The sequence below is a fragment of the Silurus aristotelis genome, assembly GCF_946808225.1.
Source record: "Silurus aristotelis genome assembly, chromosome: 20".
Classification (NCBI taxonomy): domain Eukaryota; kingdom Metazoa; phylum Chordata; class Actinopteri; order Siluriformes; family Siluridae; genus Silurus; species Silurus aristotelis.
In genome coordinates, this window is record NC_139593.1 from 12,084,892 (window position 1) to 12,101,082 (window position 16,191).

General features: G+C 36.1%; 1 protein-coding gene across 2 annotated transcripts in view; it reads right to left on the minus strand.

The window, feature by feature from the left end:
* Positions 1 to 511: 511 nt before the first annotated feature.
* The window catches only part of sorcs1 (sortilin-related VPS10 domain containing receptor 1), a 229,872-nt gene continuing 214,192 nt past the window's right edge, over positions 512 to 16,191 (minus strand). The window contains exons 24-27 of one of the 2 annotated variants that reach the window (XR_014530515.1): positions 10,315 to 10,414; positions 8,982 to 9,087; positions 8,032 to 8,194; positions 512 to 4,598 (exon numbers count right to left, since the gene is read on the minus strand). Coding sequence is in view for 1 of the 2 variants with exons in the window: in XM_083523081.1 (XP_083379207.1) it covers positions 4,534 to 4,598; positions 8,032 to 8,198; positions 8,982 to 9,087; positions 10,315 to 10,414 (438 nt within the window). In the remaining variant the exon portion in view is untranslated. Of the gene's footprint in view, positions 4,599 to 8,031; positions 8,199 to 8,981; positions 9,088 to 10,314; positions 10,415 to 16,191 lie in introns of both variants that reach the window. The other variant, XM_083523081.1, reaches the window with a different exon arrangement.

Below are 16,191 nucleotides of genomic sequence, written 5' to 3' on the forward strand. Positions count from 1 at the left end.
AGAAATGAGTTTATTAGATGGACAGCGCATGTAGGACGTTTTGGAGACAAGGTGAGGGAGGCGAGATTGAGATGGTTTGGACCTGTGCAGAGGAGGGACATGGGGTAAATCGGTAGGAGAGTGCTGAGGATTGAGCCACCAGGAAGAGGAAGGCCAAGTAGGAGGTTTATACAATGAAAAATACAATGAATTTATCTGATGCCTTATGTAGTGTGTATGTAGATAGGAAGGCAAGTATTTACTGGGTGGTGTTACAAAGAGCTTATGTCAAATGCCATATATAAGAAATTAGAATAAATAAATAAATAAATAAATAAATAAATAAATAAATAAATAAATAAATAAATAAATAAAAACACAGGTTGCAAATAGGTGATGTTTTAACACACTTTAGTCCCGCTAATGTTTCATATCTATACAACATATGTGGTGTTGATTGAGTCCTGTGTACTGTATATGCATTACTCTGGGTGTAAATGTAAAATGTGTTTTATTGCTAGCAAAACAACAGTCCAATCAACTGAGTTTATTAAAACTGGAGTTCATTTCTGTAATGGAATAATGGAAACTATTAATATTAATGAATATTAATATGCATCATTCATTCGCAGAAGAAATAAAATGTCCACACAAGAACGACACTTCATTTTGCTTTATCTATAAGTGTTGAATACTTCAGCAAATTACATTATAGTGTATTGTGGGGTTTTTTTGTATTTTTTTTGTATTCTCTTTTTACAAATATTGTAAGAAAACCAAAACACACAAACATATACTCCACTGAATAATAAATATTATTGTAAATGCATGAAATTAAAAAGAATCACATGACACTAAGCTGAGATTAAAGGATGAAAAAAAAATAATTATACAGTGAAATATGCTTATATTTTATAGATATATATATATATATATATGTATATAAAAACTTTACAGTAATAAATCTCTCGTTTTTCTACAAAAATAATCTTGCTACCTCTTGAGAGTGGGAGTGGTTTCTGAGCTCTCGTTTGCTGCTCCTTCTAGCAAACTGATCGTAAAATTGCTGCGTCAATAGTCAGCAAGCAATGCATTGTTTTTCTCGAGTTGGAAATAAATAAGCCATGTTTCAAAATTGTACACAATGCAGTCTCATGCAAAGAATTGTGGGTATTGTAAGTGAGAGAACATTTTGTTTTATATGACTGAAAGCATTAAAAAAGTCACAACCACTAATTCCAGGAGTCAAACTTTTGAATATTTGCATTTAGAGTAAAATTGCAATCAATAAACTGTCCCCTAGCATACAGTTTATCAGCTTGCTAAAAAAGTTTGTACATTTTTCAACTGTCTTCAATACACCAGGTGTCTTGCCTGTCGCTATTGACAGAGTAGAGCTATTATTAACCAGGGTCATCAGGTTTCAGCAAAACATCAACCAAACACATCTCAAAAACCACATAAAAAACCCTGAAACTAACCCCCTCAAAATCTTTTGAATCATGGTCACTATAGTGAACATACATTTCTAATAAAAAGACAATATCCTTTCCATAATCTCCATAATCCTACACATTATGCACACCGTTCCATAATTATGATTTTCAATAAGTCTTCCAAGAAATAGAAATGTCTCTGCATATCATATATGTGCTGTCTAGACTTACACTTTGCCTTTGATTTGCACAAATCTAGTAGCCGTATTAGACATAATGGATGTAATAAAACAAGATTTTGGCAAATGCAGAGTTGATGTCAAAACTCATTTGGTGCAACATCTGTGACACTGGCAACCCTGTGATTAAGAGTTCTGGCTGCTGCTCCTCTACTAGTGAAAATGTTCAAAGAGTCAGCACATGGCAGCCAACACACCTCCATTAGCTCTTACTCCAGTTCCATTGTTTTCACCATTAAGCCAAATAGTGACTATTTATTTTACTGGAATTTGCAATATATATAGAGAGAGAGATAGGTGGAAAAGAAGACTTAATGAGCATAAGTATGTCTTACATACTTACATATGTTTCTCATATGTAAGCAAATCATTCGATTTAAGCATATGTGGTCTTAAATCATATTAATCTTAGTTTGCAGGTGTTTCTTGCAAAGCCTTTCTATTTTGGGGATTTTATCAATACCCATGTTATTGTCAATTGGATCACACAGCTTTTTATACATAATGACATTATGTTCTATAGCCAGGATATAAATACATTACCAAAGAAAAGGTAAGTTTTGTGTTTAAGAACATAAATACATTTTTAAACATGCAGGCCATTTGAACTCAGTCCAGTAATAAACATTTGACCCACTTACATTCATTAGATTATAGAATTAGAGAAAAAAATTGGAAAATGATTTCCGAGTGGGTTTTACAACACACAGAAGTGGAAATAAAAAAAAACAAACAAACAAATATTTTTATTATAATATAAATGTACACTTAAAACTGATATAGACCTGAAGTAGGGTCATTTATGATGCTAAGATATTACACAGTTATTTCTAACACAGTCTGTATAACAGTACATTGTTGAAACAAGACAAAACCAGAGGTTTACACAGAGGTGGGGTGAAAAAAAAAAAAAGTTCAGTAATATCAGCAAATTACTTGTATTTATTGATATAAAATTGGACTCTAAACTAAAATTGGACAAAATTTGTTTTCAACAAAAACACAAAAATGTTTAACTAAAATGAGCAATATTTCTGTATTTCTGCTGTTAGAGAGAAATAAAATAAAATAAAATAAAATAAAATAAAATAAAATAATAAAAATAATAAAAATAATAATAATAAGCAGCAGCAGCTTATTCATATACTGCTCAGAAGAAGGAGGAATGTATTCCAATATTAAAAATTAATACACATATACCCACTATATACTCACATACAGTGTCAATTTGCCTTTTGGTGTGAATTGAAAGCAATAATGAAGAAAGTGCATGATGCATATTATTTGTGTTGAATGGGCTTTTGATCAAACTTGTCAGCATTTAATTATTTGACTGAAGAACTGAGACAAAAATAAAATAAAAGTAGAAGTGGAAACTGAAATAAGAAAAAAAAGTGTTTAAATTAAATGAATTTTCTGGTTTTTAATAAAGATCGAAATTTTGTGCATAATTATATTATTTTACACTCTCTTGCAAATAGCACAGATGTACACTGATCAGCCAAAACATTAAAACTACCAGCCCAATATTATGTAGGTTCCCTCATGTGCCTTCAAAACAGCTCTGACCCATCTAGGCATGGATTGTAAAAGTGTGGTGATGTAGTATCTGGAAACCAAGACTTCAGCAGGAGATCTTTTATGTTCTGGTGTAAATTATCAGATGCTCACAGATTTAGATTGGGGGAATTTAGAGATCAACTCTTCAGGAAGCATTATCCTGCTTTAACAGGCCACTGCCATTGCCATGAAGTGCAGCTATGTTAAGATAGGTGGTATGTGCCAAAATAATATCAACATATATTACAGGACTCAAGGTTTCCCAGCAGGACATGTTCAAAGCCTCTTTCATTTTACATAGTGCATCCTGGTGCCGACTCTTCCCCAGGTTAGCAACGCACATGCACCCAGCCATCAACAGAATATACAAGAAATGCCCATTGTAAGAGCTTAGTGGTGGACAGAATCAGCCATACACAGTAATCTGCAATGCAGTGTGTGTTCTGACACCTATTATAGCCAGCTTGAACTTTATTTAGCATTTCTGCAACACTGACTCTTCAGTGGGATCACAACAGATGCTAACAGATGATCCAAACTTCATCACAATTAGACGCTTGTCAAAGATTCTTACACTTGCCCATTTTTTCTGCTTCCAACACATCAACTTCTTGATGCCTAATAAAGTATAGCTCGCCCCCTCATGACATGTGCCACTGTAAGTGGTTTTCATGTTTTGGCTGATTTGATTATATACAGTAGTTCAAAGCAAAAGGTTTTTACAAATCTAAGACTTACATTTATTCCAATTTGACAAATAAACCCATGTTGATCCTAAATTTAGATGATAATAATAATAATAAGTATAATAATAATAATAATAATAATAATAATAATAATAATAATAATAATAATAAAAAGTTTATTTGTTGGATAAAATTCTATACAAAATGTATGTTTTTACTGTGGAATGTACCTTAAATTCAAGAATTTAAAATTCTCGCATTTGTATTAAATATACTGACAGATAAATATTGTACCACTTCATTGTAACGCAATACAGGAAAGTAAATGGATGTGAATTTTTAATTTTTTTTCCCCTTTTTTATATTTTCACCCAGTTTTTATTATGATACATGCTGGCCTTTCGGGATGATTGTGTATGTACTGCTCGTTTTCATATAAATAAACATTATTAAAAATGTTCTCTTATTCGATAGACATACATATAAAAAACCTGTACACAGTTTTTGTCTGGTATTCACAACGCACAGTAAAGTGTCAATGTCCAACATGCACAGGTACTGTATAAAGCTTAAAACCTTTTTTTTTTGTGATTGGATGATCAATGTCCCCTTTGCAGTGGTGGTCTAGAAAAGTCAGACGTCAATGTAGACAGGAGGTTCTGTTGAGATTCTGACACGTGGATGAGGTTTAATGCATTCTGCATGCAGAGAGGACAGAAAAAAAGAACAAGAGGAGAGGAGCTGTCAGCGTTTTTCAAGCGTGAAATTCGAAATTTATTGCTATATGCAAGTCAATGTCCCAAAACTAAATGCATTTATTTAACCAAAAAGAAATAATGAATACAACTTTTTGCCAATTTTAGCCATCTGTCATTATTCAGACCCATTCTCCAGTTCGACTGCTACCAGCCAAGCAGGGTAAGGGGCTAACAAATATTTCTAAACTATTATTTATGCTACGTCTTTTGCATACAGAAAGTCATATACACCTAGGATTGTTTAGTGCAAATATTTTTACAATGTTGCAGACAGTTTTATAGCATACTGAGATGTCTATGGGGGTAGGTAAGTATTGGCTTAGTGGTTGAGGCAATCAACTTTCAATTTGAGGGTCACAAGTTCAAATCCAATTGCACCAAGCAGCAGTTGATGGTCCCTTGAGCAAGCCACATTCAAGTCTGATACAGATTCACGCATTCAAGGTTGTATCCTGAATCGTACCATTCTTTAAAAAAGATTGTTCTCTACATAAATGGCCAATAAACAACCATTTCCCATTTTCACTGTTTTTGCCTTCTGTTGTAAGTTTGATGTTTTAATTTTAACTGGTAACGTAGGTTTTTTTGCTGGCAAGACCCAGGAAGAGCAGATAAAATTTTTTCTTTGTCAGTTAATATCTTTGTAAAACGTGATCAGTTTAACTTGGCTTGGCTATTCCATTTACTCATGTATTTGCAAAAAAAAAAAGGTTTATTAATCAAACATTCATTTTCCCTCTGATTAAGAAAATGCCTTCTAATGGTAAATGAACCTCAGAAAATGTATTTACAGGATCAAACATATGAAATTCACTCTACATATAAGTTGTACAAGAAAGTGGTGGTAGAGCAGATCCGTACTGAATGTGAATTTGAACTGTCTCAATTATACATTGTTACACAATTCTACACGGTCATGCACAGTGCCTTTCAAACGGTAGAAACACCTAGTCTTTATTGTTTTTAAAGAAACACATACACATTCCATTTGTGTATTTGCAACTTTCATTTTGCCCAAACAAATGTATAAATGTACAGATGCTGGTGCAAAGACAGTTAAACATAATTTTTCCTTGATACATTTCCCTTAGCATATACAGTGAGGAAAATAAGTATTTGAACACCCTGCTATTTTGCAAGTTCTCCCACTTAGAAATCATAGAGGGGTCTGAAATTGTCATCGTAGGTGCATGTCTACTGTGAGAGACATAATCTAAAAAAAAAATCCAGAAATCACAATGTATATTTTTTTAACTATTTATTTGTATGATTCAGCTGCAAATAAGTATTTGAACACCTGTCTATCAGCTAGAATTCTGACCCTCAAAGACCTGTTAGTCTGCCTTTAAAATGTCCACCTCCACTACATTTATTATCCTAAATTAGATGCACCTGTTTGAGGTCGTTAGCTGCATAAAGACACCTGTCCACCCCATACAATCAGTAAGAATCCAAAAACTAACATGGTCAAGACCAAAGAGCTGTCCAAAGACACTAGAGACAAAATTGTACACCTCCACAAGGCTGGAAAGGGCTACGGGGAAATTGCCAAGCAGCTTGGTGAAAAAAAGGTCCACTGTTGGAGCAATCATTAGAAAATGGAAGAAGCTTAACATGACTGTCAATCGCCCTCGGACTGGGGCTCCATGCAAGATCTCACCTCGTGGGGTCTCAATGATCCTAAGGAAGGTGAGAAATCAGCCCAGAACTAAACAAGAGGAGCTGGTCAATGACCCGAAAAGAGCTGGGACCACCGTTTTCAAGGTTACTGTTGGTAATACACTAAGACGTCATGGTTTGAAATCATGCATGGCACGGAAGGTTTCCCTGCTTAAACCAGCACATGTCCAGGCACGTCTTAAGTTTGCCAATGACCATTTGGATGATCCAGAGGAGTCATGGGAGAAAGTCATGTGGTCAGAGGAGACCAAAAAAGAACTTTTGGGTCATAATTCCACTAAACGTGTTTGAAGGAAGAAGAATGATGAGTACTATCCCAAGAACACCATCCCTACTGTGAAGCATGGGGGTGGTAGCCTCATGCTTTGGGGGTGTTTTTATGCACATGGGACAGAGCGACTGGACTGTATTAAGGGGAGGATGACCCGGGCCATGTATTGCAAGATTTTGGGGAACAACCTCCTTCCCTCAGTTAGAGCATTGAAGATGGGTCGAGGCTGGGTCTTCCAACATGACAATGACCCGAAGCACACAGCCAGGATAACCAAGTAGTGGCTCTGTAAGAAGCATATCAAGGTTCTGGCGTGACCTAGCCAGTCTCCAGACCTAAACCCAATAGAGAATCTTTGGAGGGAGCTCAAACTCCGTGTTTCTCAGCGACAGGCCAGAAACCTGACTGATCTAAAGAAGATCTGTGTGGAGAAGTGGGCCAAAATCCCTCCTGCAGTGTGTGCAAACCTGGTGAAAAACTACAGGAAACGTTTGACCTCTGTAATTGCAAACAAAGGCTACTGTACCAAATATTAACATTGACTTTCTCAGGTGTTCAAATACTTATTTGCAGCTGTATCATACAAATAAATAGTTAAAAAATCATACATTGTGATTTCTGGATTTTCTTTTTTAGATTATGTCTCTCACAGTGGACATGCACCTACGATGACAATTTCAGACCCCTCCATGATTTCTAAGTGGGAGAACTTGCAAAATAGAAGGGTGTTCAAATACTTATTTTCCTCACTGTATAACAGCTTTACACACTCTTGGTATTCAGACAGTTTGTTTCTTCAGAAATTCAGCTGAAATACTTTATCATGCCTCTTAACCATGACATATTCTAGATGTTCTTCAATCCACTCCATCCTAGAGCAGTTTAAAAGGATTTAGGTCAGGTGAAAGGGCAGGCTTATCCATGATAGATAACACACCAGCCATCTGTTTGCTCTCTAAATAAAACTTATAGAGATTGGATGTATATGTCTGGTCATTGTCTTGTTGTATGGTGAAGTTGGTTTTAATTAGTCTAAGTTCTGATGGAATTGAATAGTGTTAAAGTATTGAATGGTCTTTTCAACTGGAATAAGTCTCAAACCTTCCCTGCTCCAAAACAACCCCAAACCATTATGTTTCCACTAATGTTTGATTGTGGGTGTGAGACAGTCTGCTAACATCTTCTCTCCTGTTCTCTGTCTTACTTAAGTTCTTTTATTTATTTAGTTAGAGGCAAAAAATGTCTCATTTGAACTCATCTGTCTACAGAACTTTCTTCCAGTCATTCGCTGTCCAATTTTTGTGTGTTATTGCATTTTACCTAGTTTGTTGCATATAAACTAATCATCCATGTGTCTCAAAAAGAATAGAAAACTACAAACATTTGAGAGGCACTGTATTAGAAACGTGAGTCTGTACGCACCAATGGTGTTGATGTTGAACTCGGTGTCCAGAGACTCCGGCGAGGTGGGAAGCTCTCTTTGAGAGCTGCTGCTCGGCTCGCTCTTCGTCGGGCTCGCTGGGCTCCGGATCATTTCTTGCTCTTTTTCGTTCTGCATCGCTGCATAGAGGTGGAGGCCTGGGATCTTCCTTGAGGAAAGAGTTACAATGAGACGCGGGGTGAAGGCGAATGATAGCAAAAGTGACAAAAATGTAGAAAGGGAGTTAGCCGGGGGATGAGTGAAGATTGAAGGGAAAGGAATACTGTTTTACAGCCATCTTAAGGAGTAGGAGTTTATTAATGTATTAGAATAAAATTCTTGTGTGTTATTCATTTCCATAATTCTACAATACTTTATTTATCTGAGTCCAACAAGTTCTTGTGAGCTGACTGAGCTGTATGAGTTGCATTAAACACATTCAACTATTTGTTTTATGTTTAATTCATGCTGTCTGTACCTTTTTATCCCCCCTCCTCATGCTAGATCTTGTCTTATTGACCCCTGCTGCTCTTTTCTCTCCTGTCCGAGAGGCGCAATCGTTTAACATTTTATAAAGGTCAACACCCACGGCCTGAAATATTGATAATGTCTATAGCACCGACTGACATTTCTGATTGGCAGTGAGCGCTGAGACAAAAACGAATCTTCTGGATGCCTTCCAGGGAACATGGCTGAGAAATATCATTCAGCACTTGACAAAGTGTCTCTGGCTATCATACTGAACTTACAGAGGGTCAGTCTGTCTGGGAAAATGAAATGACAACTGACCCCAGTAATCGTTGAGCAGCTCAGCTGCCTCTTACATAATAATCTGACTAGAGTAGATAAAGTAGATGACAGCAGTGCGTTGCTAATCTCTGCATAGGCACAAGAGCATGATATCTGAGCCGTTTCTAAATTAAGCAGGATCAGATATGTGTGTGCACTTTACCTTTTGAATTTATAGACGAGGAACACGGCTAAACCCAATACCACCACTGAGAGAAGCATAAGCATGGCTGAGCCGCTGTGATTCTCACTTGTGTCCACAAGGGGTGCTGTGGGAGACAATATCACACCACATCAACAATAATGACCAAAAACTGGATTCAAATAAAAAGACAATTGTTAAGCACACTATTTAGCCTACCATTAATCATTTAGAACCTTTGATTTTTGTAAGCAATAACTGGTGCAATTGTTACTCTGTATTTGTATTTGTTAAATTAATGTGTTATACAGTTTTGCATTATCCCTGGAATTGTTTTGGGCATCAAAATCAAATAGATCAGACAACACACTGCATGTACTAAATACATACATACATATACTTACTCATCTGTACATTTGCTTAAGACATTGGTCTTAATGACCATGGCTGTGGTTGGCATTGTTGTTTGTGACAGACAGGCTGGTTTGAATACTTTAGAAAATATTGATCTATTTGGATTTCTTACAAAAACTAGAAAAAACATTTTAAATATATTGACGGTGTGACGGTTCTGCAGGTCAAAGCACATTGCTCATGAAAGATGATCAGAAAACAATGTCCAGAGTGAAAGTGCTATAGTGACTATAGTAACCACCTTTTACATCCACTGTCATCATAAAAGTATCCCGAAAACTCACATCATTTCAAACCTTGAGCTGCATAAGCTGCAACAGCAAGTTTGTCATCAGGTTCTACCTCTGCCAACCACAAACAGGAATCTCAGGCACCTACAGACCAGTCAAGGTTTGTATCTGTATGGTTTTGATGAGGCTGGTCCCACTAGACTGTGTTCTTTGTTGACCGAGATCACCCTGTTGTGAGTCCTGAACTTTACTGCTCAGCACAGAGGTAAAGTGTGGTTATTTGAGTTATAATATACTTCCTGTTAGCTCAATCCAGTTTGGCCATTTTCCATTTGACCTCTATTACCCACAAGCTATTGCCAAGCACTGGATATATTTTTGGAGTGCTTTTTGCACCATTCTGTGTAAACTCTCAAAGCTAGGCTGTGTAAAAAACCCAGGGGATCAGCAGGAATACTCAAACCAGCCTACCTGGTACCAACAACCATGCCATAGTCAAAAATATGATTATATGATTCCATGAATAGCACATTATACACAATATTTTTCTGTATTATATTGTATATTCAATAATCTATTCAAATCTTTGAGCAGCACTTTATTCGCTGGTTGATTCTAAGGAAGATAAATGAACTCTAAAACCTTCGCCGCCCAATATACTATAATTATCTCATTAGTTTCGATCTTTTCATTGGAAGTCAATTACTAACCTGCAGATAAATGTGCAGCGTAGACTGTGATCTGAACTCCTGGTCTTAATGTGAACTGAACCTGGTTCTGGTTCAGCGCGTTCAGAACCAACTCTGAGATCTAGAGGGAGGAAAAAAAATCACAATTTATCTAACGGAGCATGCTGGGTAAATAGATAATTGCAAGTTAAAACAAAAAGGGTTAGAGATAGGGCTACAACTCTACACCAATAAATGCTAGAAGATGATCATGCTTCAGTTCTTTCAGACTGTTTACCCCTTCTTAGAGATAATAGATGTCTTCAGTGCTGAGACTTCTTTTACAAGGCACTGTTTATTGGTTCCAAGCTTGAAGACTTGCATAAACTTAGCCTGCATGAAAAATGGCAGATTTGCTAAATGACATTAATATATATGCAGTCTGGGCTGAAATATGACATCTTTACTGAAGAGCCCGAACCACATCTGGAGAAGCGGAACATCTTGGTAGACATCACAATACCTTTTAGACATAAATCAAGCGTATAACCTTGAAGGAGAAATAATGATATATGAGATGGGAGGGATCTCATTTACGTCTAATATCACTGTCTCTCATAAATACACTCTCACATTTCACAGCTGACAATCGCATGTGTGTTCGAGTCCTGACAATCGAGAATAACTGTAACGTCTTATCCGCAAAACAGACCTTTAAAAAAATAATAAAAAATTTTGGAATTTTCATTACAATGCTTTTTGCTAGGCGGAGGTGCCTCCAATCTATTCTGACCTTTCTCAAAGGCCAAAAGTTGAAGGCAGTACAATGTGTAATTATTTATGCCTTTCAAGGGGTTCTTTTGTTTTTTCTTTGTTCCAGCCTTCATTAATTTTGTTTGCTTCATTTAGCTAATGAGTCCTGATGTCAAACTCAACTTGCGGTCCATCTCTCTACACACTTACAATTAAGATTCAGATCAATCCTTGCATATTTTTCTTCTCTCAAACTGTGAAAGTGCTTTGTTATTTTTCAGGCTTTTTTTCAGACTTTGGTTGTTTACATGTTTTGTTTTTAGACCTTGTATTTAACACATAATTCACTGAGGAACAGCAGTAATGTGGGTGGAATATGGACGCTATTAAAAAGCGATGCCATTTTTAAGCATTACAGTCCTTCAAACAAAAGAGAACATAATTAGATTTTTTTGAATAATCTCCATTAGATTTCACATTCAATCCTTTTTTTGTTATGTGTAGCAGGTCTCTGGTCATCATACTTACCTCTCCGCAATCTGTCCAGCAAACTCAAAAAAAATTTCCTGTGTGTTCTAGTTTTTTTGGGATTTTATACAAATGTAGTTGTGGACAGTAAAAAGCACATTTACTCTGTTAGTGTACTTAAGTGCCACTTTAATGCCTTTCACACTTCTGCTGTTATATTGGTTACAATGTTCACTTCCATCATGTTTGCACTGCACTCTCACTTTAATTCACCCCAAGTCTGGAGCTGAATCAACATTGTTTACAATGTTTACTAAAATGAATAACCTATAAATAATTTATCGTTTACAGACCAAGAGTTTTCTAACTGTGTCTCTCTTTCTTTCCTTTAAATGCTATTATGTGCTAAAAAATGGTGTATTGTATTATAAAAATGATTACAATACAGTTTTAATAGATCTGTACTGTTACTTTTGACACTTAAGTACATTTAAAAACAAATATGTTTGTAATTTTACACATTACCTTAATGTTTAGCGATTTTTCACATTAGGCAAATTTTAAATCAAGAGAATAGGAGAACTACAAGGGAATCTAGTGTTTGTAACACATTTTTAGGAAAATATAAGGTGTATACATTTCTCTAAAACATAGATTTACGATATATATAGTGTGGTTTCAGTTCAGCACTAATATAATCTGCATTGTGGTACTTTTCTGGTGTTATTAGTCTTTTTAAAAATTGAGATTTCAGTCACATTTCTGAAGCAATGGCAGAACTAGGAATTAAAGTATGGCAGCATGAGGGAAGTTACTATATAACATCAAAGTCTTATATGTACAATTAAATAGATAAGTAAGACACATCAAGCAATCGTTCTGAATAAACAATGTCGCTATAAAAATAGTATTACTGAAAATGATTCAAATCCTTCTGCAGTGAACCTTTTTTTATATCAAGTGGATTCTCAGTTGGTTCGGACAATAAAAGATGATTAAACCTGATACATTCAGGTGATTCTGTGGGATAGGGAAAAATACATAATAAAAAGGATTTGGTTTATCTTCTGTTGACATGATTAAAATGTGATTATTATAAAAAAAACAAAAAAAAACATAAAATGTGCTGCAGTATCTGTATAATCAGATGTGCTGCATGTGTATTATATAAACTACCTAAGCCTAAAACTACTACTTAAGCCTACTTCTAAGCACAAAACCCAGAAATCTCTCATTTAGACAAAACTAAAGTGACTTTTATTCCAAGAGAATACTGTCCTCATATATATACATCGTCCTGGCTAGATTTCAGTATGTGTAATGTGCATTTGAACATTAAATGTACTTTTTAGACTGATAATTTACAAAGTCTGTCAGAAGGGTAGTCTTGGGAACACCTTGTTTTCTTTTGGTTTTTCAGACATAGTTGTTCCTTTTGTTTATGTACAACAAACTGGATAATTTAACAAGATAAAGATTTACTTTGACCAAACAAATATATACACTTACAGATGTTAAACTTTATTCTCTTTGTAAAATCTTCATGTAGCATGAATGACAGCTTTATAAGCATTCATACTAAAATACTTTGTCATGCCTCTTGTAAAACTTGATAAAGGTATACTTTACTAGCTGGATATTTCTTTCTGACCCTGTGATCCAGTTCACCCCAAAGCAGTTCAACAGGATTCAGGTCAGGTGACTGGGCAGGAAATGATAAACATCATACCAGTCATTGTCTTGTTGTATAGTGATGGAATGGTAGCCATGTTGGTTCAGTATTCCTTTCACTATTTAACCTACATGTATATAATGAGTTAGCATGTTTGCGAAATATAATAAGAACGAAGTCAAATGTGACATAGCTACAAGAATTTCATCCATAGCTATGAAAATTAATACTGTTAAATTGCCTAGTTTATCGCATAAAATCTGAAGAAAAATGCAGTTTTCTCTCAAAAATGCTAAAAGTCTAGGTGTATCAATACTTTTGACAGGCAATATAATATTCTCCTATTATATTTTACCTAAAATACATAAACCTGATGAAGAGCAACATGCCATAGCTGGCAATACTAAATCTAAACATTATATAGAGTCTATATCTCTCTAAGTTTGCTTTTATTTTTCCTAGTGGCTTTATTTTTAATGAGTAATACAAATTTAAACATCTGACGAACATATTACTATTTTTCACAGACTTTGCCATGTGACCTGGACCTTAAGGGAATGGCTAGTTCAATTTTTATTTTTTTATTTTCAGATGTAATAGTCATAGCTATGCATTGCTTTTGTCAGTAGTTATTAAGGGAGGAAAATTTAATTCATTAACAAAAATACATAAATAAAATGAGAAGACTAATAAAATAAAGCCTGGGCTGCTCAAAAAGATTTTTTATAAACAAATTAAAACAATTATATAGAACTTAAATATGTGGGTAAATTATGTAATGTAATATACTGTATCTCAATATCTTTTTCTTCTTCTTCTTTCGGCTGCTCCCAATAGCGGTCGCCACAGCAAATCATCCATCTCCATACCACCCTGTCCTCTACATCTGCCTCTTTTAAACCAACTACCTGCATGTCTTCCCTCACCACATCCATAAACCTCCTTCTTGGTCTTCCTCTTTTTTTTCTTCCTGGTGGCTCCATCCTCAGCATTCTCCTACCGATATACCCCAGTTTATTAAAGGGACAGCGCATGTAGGATGTTCTGGCGACAAAGTGAGAGAGGCCTGATTGAGATGGTTTGGACATAGAGGAGGCTCTATGTCCAAACCATCTCAATCAGGCATCTCTCACTTTGTCGCCAGAACATCCTACATGCGCTGTCCCTTTAATAAACTGTCCATCCTCGTCACTCCCAACGAAAACCTCAACATCTTCAGATCTGCTACCTCCAGCTTCACCTTCTGTCTTTTACATAATGCCACTGTCTCTAAACCATACAACATCGCAGGTCTCACCACTGTCCTATAAACCTTTCACTCTTGCAGATACCCTTCTATCACAAATCACTCCTGTCAATCTTTTCCACCCACTCCACCCTGCCTGCACTCTTTTCTTCACTTCTCTAACACACTCTCTATTACTTGCACTGTTGACCCCAGGTACCTGAACTCCTCCACCTTCACCACCTCTTCTCCCTGCAACCACACCACTCCACTGCCCTCCCTTTCATTCACACACATGAACTCTGTCTTACTCCTACTGACTTTCATTCCCCTTCTCTCCAGCATGTACCTCCACCTCTCCAGGCTCTTCTCAACCTGCTCCCTACTCTCACCACAAATAACAATATTATCCGCAAACATCATAGTCCACAAAAACTTTTGTCTGACCTCGTCCGTCAATCTGTCCATTACACACTACAAACAGGAAAGGGCTTAGAGCCGATCCTTGATGCAGTCCCACCTCCAACTTGAACCAGTCTTTCATTCCTACTGCACTCTTCACTGCTGTCACACTGTCCTGCACCACCCTCACATACTTATTTGACACACCTGACTTCCTCATACAATACCACAACTCTCTTGGCACCCTGTCGTACACTTTCTTTAAATCCACAAACACACAAAGCAACTCCTTCTGTCCTTCTCTATACTTCTCCATCAACATTCTCAAAGCAAATAATGCATCAGTGGTGCTCTTCCTCGGCATGAAACCATACTGTTGCTCACAGATGGTCACCTCTTCTCAGCCTGGCTTCCACTACTCTTTCCCATAACTTCATGGTGTGATTGATCAACTTTATTCCCCTGTAGTTACTGCAGGTCTGCACATCTCCCCCTTATTCTTAAAGATCGGTACCAGCACACACGTTCTTCATTCCTCAGGCATCCACTCACCTTCCAAAGTTTTGTTAAACAATCTGGTTAAAAACTCCACTGCCATCTCTCCTAAACATTTCCACGCTTCTACTGGTATGTCATCTGGTTCAACCAACTTTCCACACTTCATCCTCTTAATAGCTGCGCTCACTTCCTTCTTACTAATCCTATTCACTTCCTGCTTCACCATCTCCATTTTCCTCATTAGGCAGCTGCTCAAAATACTCCCTCCATCTTCTCAACACACTCCTTACTAGTCAACACATTTCCATCTCCATCCTTTATTGCTCTAACCTGCAGCACATCCTTCCCAGGTCGGTCCCTCTTCCTGGCCAATCGGTATAAATCCTTTTCTCCTTTCTTCTCATACGGCTCCTCATATGCCTTTTCCTTAGCTTTTGCTAAATCCCTCTTCTCCTGCCTACTTTTCTTATCTCTCTGACGATCCCAATTCTGTTTTGACAGTGTATCTCAATATATTATATACATATATGAACAATGATAAAACATAATATAATAATATATAATAATGCATAGTAATAATGTAATATATAATATAATGTAATAAGATGAGAATAATTGGCATGCATTTTATTATTATTATTATTATTATTATTATTATTATTATTATTATTATTATTATTGTTATCATTATAATTTACATTTTGACCCAATTCTGGGAATAATATTTTAACCATGTGACTCTATATGAAATACAATAAACATAAATTACATGAATCCTACTGGAGCCCACAGAGATCAACCATTACGTCATTGTGTTTCTTGTGAATTTGTTTGAGCAGGCTGCAGTGTACAAATGTGCTTGTCAGAAAGTGTATCAGATTATTGCTGAGAGCTCTGTGAG